This window comes from Sminthopsis crassicaudata, chromosome 2 (genome assembly GCF_048593235.1).
Source record: "Sminthopsis crassicaudata isolate SCR6 chromosome 2, ASM4859323v1, whole genome shotgun sequence".
NCBI classification, from domain to species: Eukaryota; Metazoa; Chordata; class Mammalia; order Dasyuromorphia; family Dasyuridae; genus Sminthopsis; species Sminthopsis crassicaudata.
In genome coordinates, this window is record NC_133618.1 from 142,426,918 (window position 1) to 142,444,050 (window position 17,133).

Sequence of the window (17,133 nt, forward strand, 5' to 3'; positions counted from 1 at the left end):
CTCTCTCTCTCTTACATATACACATACACAAAATAGATCTTGCTTTAAAGGATCAACTTAGTATGAAGAGCCTCAACAATTGTGAACTCTTTTACTATAAAACTGCTGTATTAATTTGTTAGAAACCAAAATTGTGAGCTTCTAGAAACTATGTAATAGAACTACATCTTTAAACTCTGCATAAGTGGTGTCATTGACTTTATTTTTTAAAAGCTTGTATTATTTGCTGATCCTAGAACTCATTATCAGACTTTATCTTGCAGCATTTTGTCAACTGGATTTTTAAAAATTTACCATTAACCAGATGTGTGAAACTACTAACAGATGCTTAGCCAAAATCATGTCAACAATGTAGATGTAATAAACATAAATGAGATGTTTACAGATGTACCCATTGTTTCTCAAACAATATGACAGTATGGGTGAATATTTAAGGATGTTCAAGAATTATAACTGCAAAATATTTGATATTACTAACAGAAATTTTAAAGATTAACTTTTAGAGTAAGTTTTCTATGGAAATTTTTTAATTATTGCAAATTGTGATATAGAGCTAAAACATATACTTGAAATACCTTGTGATAGAGATTTACTTAACTTTATTATTTAGAGTGTCATAAAATGTATTTCAGAATTTGTATATGCAATAGTTCTTCCTTGTGAAAATTTTGTTTTGCATTTAAAACTTTTGCTTGATGCCAGATTTTATGTACATATATAATTCTTTTATTTTTCCTTGCTCTCAATTGAAAACTTAATAGGACTCCCAGAAAGTCAGAGGAACAAATTAAATAAGTCTAATCAAAGTCCCAAGATATGTACATCTCCCACTTGAAACTTGAATCTTATGTGTTGTAATGTCTTGCCTGTTCTCCTTCAGGTTGATATTTGAGCTTCATTAAATAGGTGGAGCAAAATAGGAAGTAATTTTCATGGCCTGCAGTGTTTACTGCTTAGTAGAAAAGCTATGATTGTTAAAGTCACATCATAATAAAGTGAGGTAGTAATGAAAAGCTTAGGTCACATTGTGTAACTGTATTTATAACTTCAACACTCAGTTTAAACAGACTGGCTTGCTTTTTCTATGTAAATGGTACTTTATGATGACAAGATCCCCATATAATTCAGAAAATAAATCCTGTTGGTGCTGAGAATAGTCAGCTGTCTTAATTTCAAGCCATTACCTTAAAATTTTTACATTTATTAAGTTTGTTTTTATTTCAACTAAAGGAATTTTAACCCTTTCCCCAGAACCATAGTTCATATATTATGTAGCATACCTGAGTCACAGTTATGTAGCAATCCTTTTTATTTTGTTTTATTGTCCTTTTTCAATTTACATGTCTTGTCCAATTCAATATATGAGTATATTGTCATCTTGGTTTTGCTTGCTTTACTGTGTTAAATCATATAAGTTTTCTCATGCTCTTTATTCTTAATATTTCTTACAATCCCATTACATATTTATCATTTTCCTCATTTGATGGGAATCTATTTAATTTCCAGTCTTGTCAAGACATACATTTTAAAAGACAACTTTCTTTATCCCTATCATGAAAAACAGAAATGAAATAGAGGTTTCCATTTGTGGACGGAGTTCTTGTGAATAGTCCACATTTTTATGTTTATTAAGCATTGTCATATTTGTATTTATTGTCAACAAAATGTGTGTGACTTATAATAAACATAACTTCTGTAAACTGAATATTTAGCTTTTTTCAAATACATAAGTATGTGCTTGTTTAAATACAGTAAAAATGCATTAAAAATAGTTGCTAAATTCATAGTAACTTGTTTTATGCTGATAATACAAGTAACCATTATGAAAATTCTGAATTTTTTTTTTTTTTCTCTTAAAGGAAGGAGAGAAATCTCCATCTTCAAAAAGTTAGAACACACTGGAATACCAACACAGTAGAATAGATATAGATCAGTTTTAGGTCTTGAGTCCTATATTTACATCATCTCTGCTTTTCTGGAATTAGTTCAAGATTTGGAGAGGTTTGTTTGGGGGAGTTTCCCTGTTCTTATCTCCAAGTAAACATATGGTGCAGCTGGGTTTAAATTGCCTGGGTCATTTAAATGTGTAGCTAACTGACTCAGAAGTTTCATATACAACAGAGGAGAGAGACACTATTCAACTTGAAACATGAGATACTTAAGGGAAAAGGTGCGTAAATTTTGGAGCTTCACTCTTTTTCTTGATCTAGACCTGTGATTTCATTACAGCTTACTTTTTTGATTTCATTACAGCTTACTTTTTACCCTCTTAGAGAGAGATGACAAGTAGATGTGCCCATCTTATAGCTAGTATGTTTGTAGAAAGAATTAAACTGGATCTAATTCTAAAGTTGGCTTTCTCTACTAATTACCCTTACTGCTAAGAAAATAACTTTTAAATTTCCGCCACTGAAATTTATTGCCTTGTATTCATTGTTAAAAACAAATGGAACATTAGCAATCATATCTGAGTCCCAGCAAAGTTAAATGAGCTGTCCAATGTAGCATTTTGCAACAAAGTCAGCAATAGAAGTAAAATTGGAGCTACAATCAAATGGTCTGAGAATTTTTGTTTGTTTAATGAAGTTAATCAAATGGGTCTTTGTGTGTGGGGGGGTTGTTTGTTTTTTTTCAGTATAAATGTATAATTCATAGGGTCACATGAAAGGAGGGGAGAAATGTAATTCAGAAAACAAAATATGTTATATGCATATAATGATTTATATGCAAAATGACATGCCAGGAATGCATTTGATTCATCTTTGATAAAATCATTGGACGAAATAAATTCTGGGGTTTTGTTTTAATGACATTTAGAAATGGCTTGGAGATACATAAAGAAAATTGTGCTATAAGATTAAGGGGGAGGAAGGTGTGTGCATGATCAATGTAAATGTGATTGATAGATATAGATCGATCTCAGAGTGTGCAAAATGTTCGAAAAGGGTACCATATCCTCTGTAAATTAAAAATGTATGATAATTGAATCATCTGAATGGGTAGATTGGCCTCTTAAATATAATATCCTTTAGTGGACAATTCTTTGAAATAGTTTATAGACAAAAATGCAGTTTCAAAGATTGTTTCAATGGAAATGTATGTGAATACATAACTTTCAAAATCTTTTTTTAAGAGAAACTATGAATACTTTTCATTAGCTAGAACTGGATGAATCTCTTCCAAACACTACTCAAAAGTGAGAAATAATCCTGTTTTCATTGTGTTTTTTCCTTTGTTTTTGATCTCCTCTAGAGCCTCGCCCAACTAGAGAACCTGTGCAAGCAGCTCTACGAAACTACCGATACAACGACTCGACTCCAGGCAGAGAAAGCCTTGGTTGAATTTACCAATAGTCCTGATTGCCTGAGCAAGTGCCAGCTCCTCCTGGAAAGAGGGAGTGTGCGTATTATCTGATGATTTCTTAAGAATAGTGGAAAACTAAGGAAAAGGCTGCTTTAATTTAAGGAAGGAATTGAATCAACAGAGTTTAGAATGATAGTTGGAGACATCTGCACTGGTTGTTTTTAGTTTGTTTTCTTTTTGATTTGGTGGTGTTTTCTCATTCTCTCCATCATGATCTTGTTGGTTGAAAAAAAATATTAGTCTGACTTGCAGTTAAAATAACTATATTCTGATTTTAAAATACATTTGTTTTTCTCTTTCCATGGAACTTGGCTTTGTAACAGATATATCGTAGAGGCCTGCTATGAGGAAAATTATTTTTAAAATCAAATCTTTTCTTTAATTTTAATTTTAAACTAGTTTTTTGAAACTCTTCAGTTTTTATACTTAAATTACTTGTCTATGTCTATATGTCTCACAGTTAGGAAAGACATACAGTGGAGTAGAACACTAGGAATGAAATTGGAAATATCTTAATAAGATTTGTCCTTTAAATTCTTAGTGTAATCCTATGCAAGTCACCGTTTTCTTCCATTTACTCATCTGTAAAATAAGAATAGTAATAACACCTGGCTGCAAGGTTGTTTTGAAGATCAAATGATCAAAATTTGCACGGTGCTTAGCCTAGCACATAGTAGGCACTATATAAATACTTACCCCCTTCTTACCCCCATTGATTTCCAGTTTTTTTTCTTTTTTGTGTTCTAAAATAGTTCTTTAATGAAAATTAATTTATAAGTGTCCTTGAATTAAGAAATATTAAGCCTAGGAATTGTAGCTGAAAGGGACAAGCTAGTAGTCAAAGAACATGTACTACTTTGGTCTTCAAAGTAATTTTTTGATATGTCATTTTAAAATATGTTCAAATAGCATTAAGGTATCTGAATATAATGTCTAAAACTGCTTGTCAAAACACTGTGATTCTATTGACACATTATACGTCATCTCATGATGTCAGTAGTCTTCCTCAAAATGAAGAATAAACAATGTATATTCCAAGAAACCTTAAAGAATCTCTGAAGTTAAATCTACCTCCTTGTATTAAGGGCTGTAGTTCATTTTATTGCATATTCTGTATATTTGTTTCTATGCATCTGAGGCCATTAGTACTTACTATTCCCGTGGCATATGGCCTTTTGTAAATGGGCCTCTCCTCTCTTCTTATTCCTTTGGTCACACCTACAAAATCTGTATTTAGTTTAGTGGATTTATGTGACCACCTTCTTTGCCTTCTTTCTTTCCTACAATTTTCTGTTCAAACACCTCTTAATAATAAATCTCCAAAGAAACAAAGTTTATCAGCCCTTGTAAGAGATATTCCATCCCTGGCCAAAAAAGCCCATCATTTTTATATCTAAAATCCCCAAATCTAAATTCCCTTCAACAATATCTTCTTAACCAACTCTTCTCATTTCCCTTCTGAAACATAAGTAATGTAATTGAAAATAGCGCCTATACCCACAAGATCTTTAGTTTCTTGCGTAGAGTTTCATGTTTCCCAGCACTGGTTTCTAAAGTCCTTTTCCTGATCACACATTGATCATGCTTGGTCTGAATCAGAAATATAAAGTATAATTGTGTCATGGTTACAACTTTATTTTGTTTTCCATTTTGGATACATAAGTTTTTGGTTTTGTTATATTTTAAAATTATTTAAAATAGCCTGTTGGCATAAAAATGCACTATTTTCGCTTAATTATTCATGGACCTTTATTAAATTACTTTTTTATAATGACCTTGAGCCTGATCCCTGCTTAATATCATGTTATAGGAAGAATCCTTACACAGTTCTTTCAAGTGAATTATAATTAAGTGGAATACTTGCTTTTCCCTGAGAGCAGTTATTCATTAAAACCTATACTCAAGAGTATAATAATTCTACTTCTTATCTCCAGGGATAATTTTTATTTTTTATAAATTAATTTTATTAATTATACTTTAAAGCTCATTTGACACTGAATAGCTTATAGAATTTAATTGATCAATAGCCATGCCAACAACATTTTGATATTAGGTGTACCTCTTACTTTCTCATTTTTTACTTTTATGCTATATAGATTGAGTATTCTAAGACAAAAGTCATGAAATTAGTGGGAGTGACATTTATTGTTCCTACCATTTTAGATATCCTTTCATACTCTTTAGTATAGCCTTTATTACTTCCTTTTGCTCAATGATATTATCTAAGAGATACCTGAATTGGGTTCCTTATTATGGTGAAGCTTTTTGGTTTTTAAGTGTTCACATCAATTGTTTGACTGTATTATAATTCCATATTGAAGCTTTGTATATGTGCTTATCCTTAGCATGCTGTATGACATGTGCTTCTCCTAAGAAAAATGTTATATGAATTTTCTAAGATTTAAATGCACCCAAACTCATTACTGCTTTTAGAACAGAATTTGAACAATAAAGAAACAGTCTTCTGATTTACCAGGTGAACTCTTCATTTTGCAATTAACTTTGTTGATTTGTTTTTATAGTCATCGTACTCCCAGTTACTGGCAGCTACATGCCTTACAAAGCTTGTATCACGTACAAACAACCCTTTGCCGTTGGAACAACGGATAGACATTCGTAAGTACAGAATTTTCCATGCTGAAGCAAATAGATTTTATTAGTACTATTTTGAATAAGAGTTAATTTCATATTTTTGCTTGATAGTGTTCTGAAAATTGCTACATGTTAGATTATAAAGACCTTTATAAATTGTATTATAAAAAATAACAGATGTGTGTTTGTAAAACACAGTAATGAAAATCTAGATAATTTTGTAGGTTCTTTGCCTTTTATTTATCTGGACTTTTCTCCTTTGATTGAATCTTTATAGGCACTAGTAAATAAGAAATATATCAGTAAAGGTTTCCTCAAGGACATTTTCTTTAGCTATCTAGTAATGCCTACTTTTAGGCATTATTTCCCTGCCTATAATATAAAACTTGTAAGATTTATAAATAACAGGGACCATGAAATTTTAGAAAGAATCGTTTCATGTTCATAATTCTTTGACCATCTAGTTAGCAGTTGTAAAGTATGACACCTATTTGCCAACATCTGCTATCACATTTATTTCTATATATAGGGAACTATGTGCTCAACTACCTTGCCACTCGCCCAAAACTGGCTACTTTTGTGACCCAAGCACTTATTCAGTTATATGCTCGAATTACAAAGCTGGGTTGGTTTGACTGTCAGAAGGATGAATACGTCTTCAGAAATGTAATCACAGACGTCACAAGATTTTTACAAGTAAGTTTTATTTTTATTTACACATACACATTTTGCCACTTGCCACTTCTCCTACATTTTCTAAAAATCAAATTATTTAACTGCCTAAGGTATCAGTAGTAGCATTCTGAGGATGTGTCCTAATACCTCTTTTAGAGTATTTTTTGAAATTATTATTGCACCTATGAAGACCCTCTGCCCCAAATAGAAAGTGAAAATAATGTGCACAAAGCCAAATCTTGTTGCCTTCCATTTCTAGGATAGTGTTGAACACTGCAATCATTGGAGTGACAATTCTTTCTCAGCTAACCAATGAAATTAATCAAGTAAGTGCTACAGCCTTCCTCATTGAAGTAAGTGTTCAATTTTTTCTTTAGTATTGGTGTTTTCTGCTGTGTGTGGGATGATTATTTTTGGCAGTTGTGTGCTTTTGCGGTAAGTGATTAATATCCTTTCTGGAAGAGAATTGATTGGTTGGCTTTTTCTCTACATATACAACCTTCCTTATTCCTATTGCCACATTCTTCTTTCTATTTTCAAGTATTTTACTCTGCTTTTCCTGTTTTTCTTAGTGACATTAATGCTTATTGTTAAGCATAAGAGCCATGATGCTGAGGTACACTATTCTGTACAGCATTTTGCCATTAAAGGCATTTCAGTCCCAACAGGAAGAGTCACCAAATCCTTACCAGCATCCTTTAGATACCTCTTTATTACTATATACATTATTACATGCTTATATTCATTTTAAAATCTCAACTATCTTAACTCTTTTTAACATTATTGCCCAGAAGTCATCTCTTATGTATCAAATAATTTTAAAGACTCCACAAAGAAAGGGGCTATTCTTAATTGAATTATTAAATTAATTCAAAAGAAATGTTTTTCTGCCCTTTACCTTGGGACCTAGCCAGCATTTGCTAATAGAATATGAATTCTAAATCTTTCTGATTTTTTTCCATGTTAAATAGGACAATATAATTAATATTAATTGTACCTCTCCTTTAAGTTGTTAGTAGATTAATTATATTAATCATGCTATTGCTTATAATTTTGCAGACATTTTTATTAACACTGGCTCTGAGAAAATCTAACTTAAGTTAATGATTTAAGTTTTGCAGTTTGCAGTCTACTAAAGTCCTTATGTTGTTTTTGTTGCATGCAATCCCTATTACAATTAAGATAGTAGAGATGAGCATGAGTAACATACAAATTTTCCTGGTTCTTCACTTTCATTTGAAAATAATAGCTCTAAAGTTGGTAGTGTAAACTTGAGATTAAGTAGCTCAACCTCTCTGTAAAAAGGTTAATAATTCTCTGAGACCCCTTTGAGCTTTAAATTCTATGAATTTATGAAAATTTATTAAATTAAATTAAAATTTTATTTATTTAAAACATTTATTAAAATGTTTCCACAGATTTCATTGTTTTACCCTTCAAAAAGGATCAAGTCACACATAGTTTGTATTTCATTAGACATATGATGCACAATAAATTTCTGACTCAACATTTTAAAATAATAAATTATTTTTTACCTATAATCCCAACAATATATTGCCTCAGACAGACATAGAAGTTATATAAGACAAATAATATATAAAGTTATATATAGACACAGAAGTTAAGATACTAAAGCAAGATTTGAAGAGTATTTTCAGCATCAAATGAGATAATAAAGCGCTTTGCTATTATCCATACATAATTTTCAAGTTGTTATTTTCCATTGTGTTGTAATTGCTGGTTGTAAGACAGAAGATACAGTTCAGTGTTCCTACCACTACCCCACTTAAAATAAACTAAAAGGAGTTCCAAAACTTGATTTTCCCAAAAATAATTGCAACTTAGAGTGTCATAGCTGAACCAAAAGAAAATGCTTTCTTTAGGACATAGTTAATGTGAGTACCCTGAGCTTCTACAGCAAATTTCTAGGAATCCAGTAAGTTGCTGAAGAAGTACATAAGTACTATATACTTGTCATTTGATTAGTATTGCATATTCAGAAGTCATAGTCCTGATCTAAATGAAGTTTATGTCTAGTAGAGAAATCAAGACTCATGAGAAGTATCCATGAAAGAATCATACAAAACACATAATTAAGTAATAATATGTGGGATAATAACCACTAAAACTACATTCCTACATTAATGCCTCATTATGCCATGGAAGGGATGGATCCTAGGCTTAAAGAAACATAAGTTCTTTTTGGGTCCTTCTGCCAATCTAGTAGTTTTGAGTATGGCATGGTGACAAGTTTTATGTCTCCTATCTGAGGACCAGCCCAGACAATTTAGAAAATATTGTGAATTGACCAAACTACACTAAAATTATTGGCCTCACTAATTCTCCAGGACTGTACTTAAACATTTAATAGGATTTCGGGCTGAGTTTGGGGGTAAGAAGAATCCTTATATTAATCACAAGTTCTTGAGTTATTAAAGTACTATGTATGTGGTAAACTTTATTTTAAAAATTAACTAGAACCTGGATTATTAAGATGATGAATTATTAAATTATTTAAATAGTAAATTTAGCATTTGTTAATTGATTCATTGAAATACAAACTTTGTTGCAGTATCTACTTTGGAAATTCAGCTGTAAACCAATGAAAATTATTACTATCTGTTAATTTAGTAATATTACCTGGTTAAATTGAAGGAATAAAAGAATTTTTTTACCTGACAGTTCTTCATTTCAGCTCTTTTTAGGTGTGTTTCTTTATAAATCTAAAATGATTTCCTTTTTGATTGCTGGAAGCTTCGTTATTTCTCCATGTGATAAAAGGGCTTAGACCTCTTTAAAATAGTATAAAAGATTATAATTGAAAGTCTTTTACATGGAGCATATGGGGGAAAGTTAGTATTTTTTTGGTTTTGTTTTGGTTTTTGGTAATGAATTCTAAACTTGCATTGGGTTTATTCACTTTCTGCACAGGCAGACACCACTCATCCTCTGACCAAACATAGAAAAATAGCCTCCTCTTTCCGAGATTCATCATTATTCGATATCTTCACTCTCTCGTGCAATTTACTAAAACAGGTGAGAGTTAAGGTTGTGAATTACTTTATTATATATTTGGGGAAAGGAAAAGTAATTTTAAGGTGTGTTAATATTTCTTTCTATTTATCTATCAGTTCAATCCCTCAAAAATTTATTAAATATATACTATATGGAAGGAATTGTACTTAAGTAATGGGGATATAAAGACAAAACAAAAAAAAATTGCTTTCCCTCAAAAGAACTAACATTCTTTTGGAAAGAAACTTAGGCATCTTCTTTAGTCATCCTCATCTTTTACATTCTTGAGAAGCACTCTGGTACAGTGGAAAGTCTGCTGGATTTAGAGTCAGAAAACCTAGGTTCAAATTTTGTTTTTATCACTTACGTACTTATATGATCTAAGGTATGACACCTTCTCTGGACTTCAATTTCCCCATCTATAAAATGAAGGGATTGGACTAAACAATTTCTACAGCTCTAAATTTGTGAATCTCCATAGTACTTAGTTTAAAGGATTTTTAGGGTACCATGCCACATTGATAATTATTACAATCTGCCCCCTCTTCTTATTCCCCTGAAGCAAGCTACCTGTCTATCCTGGTTTCTTTTCTTGAGATTTTGTTTATAAACAGAGTTTAAAAAAAAAAAAAAAAGGAGTTTTAAACTCTTTTTTGGAGTCTTTCTTGCCTAGGCTGTGGAAGTTCAGCACTACTTGCCTAATCCTACTGCTAATTGGTATGGAAATTTAATCTACTCCCTTTTCCCAATGTGTGCTAGTTCATTCTTCCTTAATCAACCTGGTGGCTCCCTCTCTCCCCAGGAGTTCACTTTATTAGTACCACATTTATTAATAGCCCAATCGGTTTTAGCCCTGCTTATAACTCAAGAAACTGATCAATGTCAGCCTCCCTCAGTGACAGGGATTACAGGCATGTACCACCACTTGAAGACATTTTTGAAACCATTAGAAAGAGTAAACATAATGGTACTTAGCTTCCTTATACTTTGGGAACCGATTTAAGCTGTAATGTGTTAATACACAGAAACTAGGCTGGTTTGAATATCCCCCACTGAGTGAAGTACAGTAGATAAACAGGCAACATCTGTAAGAAAGAGGAGTTTTAGTGTTTTTAATATCCATTCAGGTTTATTAACCTGGAGGGAGAGCCCATATTACACGAGGAAATTACTTTTTTAAAATGAGTAAGTTGATTGGCTAAAAGTTGTAATATTGATGGAAATGAACTAGCGAGAAACATGTCTGCACATCAGTGACTAGTGCTTCCATTTGAGTACTTTTTCCCCTGTCAAAGCTAAATGGAATTTGCATTATCATAGCTAAGAAAAGAACTTAGCCTCTAGTTTTCTGTTCATTTTGTCATTCTGTTCTCATTTTCGAGGATGCCCCAATTTTTAGAAACAAATCAGCATTCTTGTTCCCTTTTTCATCAGTTATTTCCACTGCTTCAGAATTCTCAAAACTTCCAGGTCATACTACTTACACAAAAAAAAGTTTTTTAGCCCACATTATTTTTCTTTTTCAAAGGGAAGCATCTTGTATGCCTAGGGAAAAGATGTAAAACACGTGCACACACCTCTGTTAACACTAGCTGCAATTAGCTTAGTAATTCGTACTAAGATGTATGTATACCATTACCCTCATGAACTTTAGTAACAACCTTCTTTTTTAGTTGTATATCTTGAACTCAAAACTCCCTCTCCTTTTTGGACATCAGTAGTATTGTTTTTTTTTGTTGTTGTTGTTTTTTTTTTTTTTTAATTATGTTCCTGCTTTCCTTATCAGAAAAGGATATGCATTGAGCTGAGGAACAACTCTGGTTCCAACATGAGACCTAAGAGCTAACTGGCTTTTGGCCTACAAAAGAATTCACTTGGTAGCATACTATGATTTGGAATTTTTCTGGTTCATTATGATAACAGGAAAATCTAGTGAGTTTGGCACTTTTTAAAAAAAATGTATCTGTAAATTCTAGCTTGATGTAATGTTGCTTCCTTTTCTGCATGGACTGAAGATGCCCATGATTATAAAAAATAATTTACCAAACATGGAAAATTCTCCACCGTTCTTCAGACACAGTATAAGTTCCCTTAGTCACATTTCATTAATCGTTCCCCTCACACATCCCACCCCCTACTCTCATTCTCCCTCCCCATGACAACACCTGCCTATTCTTAGAATGGTAATTCATGTGGTAGGTAAGTTACCATAGCTTTTGGCTGCTGGGTCATTTTTCTTAGCATTGACATCACTTGTCTTGCCTGTGTAAGTAGTTACGGTCTAGCCCGCTAAAAGGTTATTTTGCCAGATATTTGTGCAAAATTGAATCATTATTTATCTACATACAAATATTTTCTATGTAGGGAAAGTAACTTTAATTTGCTGAAATGGAAATATTCTTTCATTCTCTAGTTTTTCTCTATTCTGAAGGGGGGTTCTTATTGTTCATATCTGTGTTTAAAATCTCCTGATTCTTACAGGCTTCAGGAAAAAACCTGAATTTGAATGATGAAAGTCAGCATGGTTTACTCATGCAACTGCTTAAACTCACCCATAACTGCCTAAACTTTGATTTTATCGGCACATCAACAGATGAGTCCTCAGATGACCTGTGCACAGTACAAATTCCTACTAGTTGGAGATCAGGTAACAATCAGAATTGGAAAGCAATCTCATCACCTGTAATAGATCTGTTTCTGAAACATGGCACTGACAAAACCATTCAAACACCATTTTCTTTTGGAAATCCTTGTTTTGAGTTTTGAGGGGGGGGAATTTGGTAACTGTAGCTTCTCACAGGGAACAAGAATTATGTCAGCAGAAAAAGCCAGAGATTGCTTATGAAAAGAAAACTTTTTTAGAGAGGATTTCTTTTAAAGGGTGACCACTCTAGAAATGTTTAACTAGCCGTCTGCATTAATCATCTTAGGGATTTATGTTACTCATTTTTGATTTTGTATAGTGTCTTATGATCTTTCTCTATTTGTACTTCTGAGCATATGAAAATTCTTTCTCTTCCCATCATTTTAATAAATCCTTAATGCTGTTCTGTTCTTATATTATCAGAGGCATAAATCTATTTTTTACAGAGCTGAGAATTCTAATTTAGCTTTGTAGAAATAAAGAAAACACTTTCTATAGGAGTAAATATTTCTGCACTCAAACTATTTTTAATATCCTGAGTAAACATAAGAGTAGGTTTACTTGGACATACTGCCAGAAGTATTCCAACAGTGATGCAGACGAAGTGAAGTGCTTTTTTTCTCTTTGTTTCAGCATTCTTAGATTCTTCCACCCTGCAGCTGTTTTTTGACCTGTATCATTCCATCCCTCCTTCATTTTCTCCTCTGGTGAGTCAGTACAACAGTCCCTAAAAGCAAATGTATCTCCAGCATTAATGTATGAGCGTTATTCAAATATCTTTCCAGGTGTTTACTTCACAATGATATATTTACACCAGATAAACTATTGAGAACATGTATTTATTAGAACAATTTGAGTAGCCTTACTTTATTTAGCCCAGTTAAATTTGAATTAGTATTTTAAAATATTTGCCTTATTAATCAGACACTAAGGTTTTCTGTTTTTGTTTTTGTTTTTTAATGTGTTAACCTATACTATATAGTGTTGTGAAGGAAAGTACCTCATCTTTTATATAGTTGTACTTGTAAAAATCAGATGAATTTCCTCAGGCACACGTTATAGAAATAATAAGTGAAAATTGTAATGTGCATTCAAATTGGGATATCTATCCATGATACTATATGGAAGTTGCTTGTAAATGACATATTATCCTTTTAGAATGATCCTTTACCTGGAAAGACTCCTTGAAATACTATGTAGTTCTATTTGTTCATATGTATGGATACCAAATAGTAAAGAAAGAGTTTTATAGCTTCATAAAGAAATAGGTACTGTTTTTAATTATTTCTACAGTGAAACAAAGGTTTCTAGATACTTTAATACTTTTCCAGGTCACTGAAAAGCAATTCCTGTAGCAGAAATGTTAATTTGGTGCAGGTAGATAAATTATAGACTTTTTTTTTAAAAAATAGACATTTCTTTATACTGCAACTTAGCTAAGGCTGATAAAGTACTAAAAAAGTTTACTAAAAAGAAAAACAGAAGTTATTGAGCAGAAATCTAAAGCAATTAAGCTATTAATTGCTTGGCGTTTTAAGGCATTAAATATGTATGTTGGCAAGAACAAGAGAGGAATCTTTAAACTGGGCAGAGAACAGTGAATCTGATTAGCAACTATAATATACATGGTTCTTATGCTCTTCCCTCATAATAAAACTGCCCAGATGCCTGGAGTTATATTTTTCTTGATCTTTTTATCTGCTTAAAATTAGAGCCACTGAGGTATAAAACAGATTCCATTTTAAGAGATGAAAAAGGCTTCTTTAGTTGAAAGTATGTGGGTAAAATAACCAGTTTTACTGCTTTAAACTTTTTCATATCAATCTTTTTTTTCTTTCTTTAGGTCCTATCCTGTTTAGTGCAAATTGCTTCAGTCCGAAGATCCCTGTTTAATAATGCAGAAAGGGCAAAGTTTCTCTCACATCTTGTTGATGGGGTTAAACGAATACTGGAAAATCCACAGGTGAGAGTATAGGACTCAATCTTTGTGATATAAACAGAATCAGCCAGTTAACATGAGGATTAGCATATGCCCACGTCAAAAACAAAAAATCAAAGAAAGCCATGTTTGGTAGTAGACTAGAAAAGAGTGAATTTTAAATTCTCCGTTGCATTATCAAATTTAGATAGAATTGGGCCAACTAAACCACATATATAAGAATCCCTGTAGGCTACATATTCGCTTTTTAAAAATCACTAATTAGGGGCAGCTAGATGGCAGCACAGTGGATAGAGCACTAGCCCTGAAGTCAGGAGGACCTGAGTTCACATCTGGCCTCAGACACTTAACACATCCTAGCTGTGTGACTCTTGACAAGTCACTTAACCCCAATTGTCTGGGGAAAAAACAAATAAAACCACAAATTAACAACACCTTTGTTTTAATTTATTTTGTTAAATACTTCCCAGTTTGGTTTGCAACACTCTATTTGCCCCCCTATTCAAGTATGTTTGCATCCAAGCATACATATGCTTGAGTTCTTTTACTCTGTGTGATGTGAGGAACTTGGGGGGAAAATGGATAACTTTGATTATTGTAGTAAATGATGATAATGCTAGATTTTAAAGGAAAGAAATATTTGAGCCAAAATTGAGTTTATTAGCATTATATTCTCATATATCTATATCTATATATAGATATTTATATGTATAAAACACTTCATGATATAAATGACTTTATAAGGGACTTTTTTTTTTTCCTTCTCTCCGCCCTCTAGAGTTTATCAGACCCAAACAATTACCATGAGTTTTGCAGGCTTCTGGCCAGATTGAAAAGTAACTACCAACTTGGAGAATTGGTTAAGGTGGAAAACTACCCTGAGGTTATCCGGTTAATAGCCAACTTCACAGTGACAAGCTTACAGGTTTGATTTAGTTTCCTTTCCATTCTTGTTGTCTAGGATGTCTTTTTTCTGCTGCTGATTGGTTTTGCATTTGTAGGAACAATACCCATTTTTATACCCACACAGAGATTTTAGGCAGCCTGAGGGCTGCAATGAACTTCACAACTATAATTGATTTAGAGGCTTCAATTAAGTTGCTTTTTCAGTCTGATAATCCATTTTGGTGGTTATTTAATCTTTTTAATATCTCTCATTTTCATTTATGCTTCATTTTCTGGTTGTATTTCCAGAGAATGAGCAGCGAAAATTAAGAAGACACCCAAAGTTATTTCAGTTTATTGTGGGGGGGGGGGATTTTGAAGAGCTTGAAGATACCTAATTTTGACCATATCATTCATCAAAACAATAATTTAGAGCTAACTTCATGGACATTAAAACAATTTAAAGAATAATTTCTAAAAATGTAGTGTGAGAAACTGGATTTTATAAAATATTTCTGGCCATCCAATCCAATAAACAAATATTAATTTAATATCTACTATGAGTCAGGCCTGGTGCTGAGGTCCGGGGTTATAATTATAATTTCTTATAATTAAGAAAAAGAGATAGTTCCTGTCCTGAAGGAGCTTAAAATCTAATTAGAGGGTTAGGGGGAAGACAATACACAAAAGTAGAAAAGAAAGGGGGTCAGGGTTATCTTGTGTGGAATTGAGGCCATGCAAACAAGTCAGCAGATGCAGAAAGGAAGGAGTCAACCAGACAGCCCAGTTTCTGCCTTCTGTAGAAGGTCCTAGGAAGATTTTATAACCTATAGCCTTCTAATTAGATGGGAGAAGAGGCTGAGAGAGTTGCTCTCAAGTACTGCTTCAGTTAGGAGCATGGCCATTTAAACAGGTAAACATTAACTAACAATAAGATTTTATATTTCCATTGTGTTTTCCAATCAAGAGTAACCCAGTTGAAAATGATAACTGTTAACTTAGTTGTTCCTTTCCTTACAGAGCCTTCTTGCATCAACTTTTTACTTAATGCTAATTTTAATTTTACCTTTCTTATTTGTAAATAATAATAATAATAATTAAATCAGTAATGCTCTTTGTTGTCTCTAACATTATTAGTCTTGATTTATCCAAGTTTACTTCACTTTTAAATAATAGGAAAACCCCATAATTCTCTTAATTATAAGTTCATATATATGTCCCCAAAGAAAAATATTTGGTTATAACATATGTGTACATATAATAATACTGATAAATCAACTTGCAGCAACATAATAATATGTTAGAATTTTCTTAATTGTAGGTAGGTGTAAAGGGGGATGGGGGAATGTTACTAACCAAAGAAGTCTCTTTTGAGTAGGGATTTAAGCTAAGTAATGCCTTTTCTGAAAGAGTCCTAGTTATTATATCATTTTATCAGTATCATGGTTCACATAATCAAATGTGCAGTATGGCAAAGTGAGTATGAAAAAAAAAGGACTGAGTCTTTTAAGGAGGTGCTGAAAAGGAGTTATATATTTCATTTATTTTCTTAGTACTCATTAGGTAAAATACCCATAAGTAACCTTTTAATGTGAAAAATATTTATGATAATTTTAAAGTGGAATCCTTATTTATATCTCCTTTGAAGTTTTATTTTTACTCCTTTGGAAGTGCTGCATATAGACCATGGAGAGCTGAGCAAAGAAAACATCACCTAACTGATATATTTTTTTTCATCAGCAAGTGCTTTATTCTGGAATATGGTATATGACATTAATTGCCACCTCCCTAGTTATTCCCCAAATTTATTTTTGATAAGTTTTTAATACTTAATTTATATTAAGTAATTGGTGGTATAAAGTTACTCTTGGGTCCAGTTATATTTTAGCAAAAATTTTCCTTTCAGCTATGAAATAAGAAACTAGCAAAGAAACTTTAAAAAGGTCTTAACCTTTAAAAAAAGATTTTAACAGAAATGAAACTTTAGTTTTGCTCCGAGGTTATCATGTAATAAATATAT

The 17,133-nt window shown here is 32.2% G+C and overlaps 1 protein-coding gene across 1 annotated transcript in view; it reads left to right on the top strand.

The window, feature by feature from the left end:
• Positions 1–2,078: 2,078 nt before the first annotated feature.
• The window catches only part of XPO7 (exportin 7), a 35,457-nt gene continuing 20,402 nt past the window's right edge, over positions 2,079–17,133 (top strand). The window contains 11 exon segments of the mRNA XM_074287462.1: positions 2,079–2,170; positions 3,253–3,399; positions 5,886–5,979; positions 6,485–6,651; positions 6,890–6,907; positions 6,909–6,956; positions 9,562–9,666; positions 12,127–12,292; positions 12,923–12,996; positions 14,133–14,252; positions 15,007–15,153. Of these exon segments, the coding sequence (XP_074143563.1) occupies positions 2,150–2,170; positions 3,253–3,399; positions 5,886–5,979; positions 6,485–6,651; positions 6,890–6,907; positions 6,909–6,956; positions 9,562–9,666; positions 12,127–12,292; positions 12,923–12,996; positions 14,133–14,252; positions 15,007–15,153 (1,107 nt within the window). The 5' untranslated portion in view covers positions 2,079–2,149.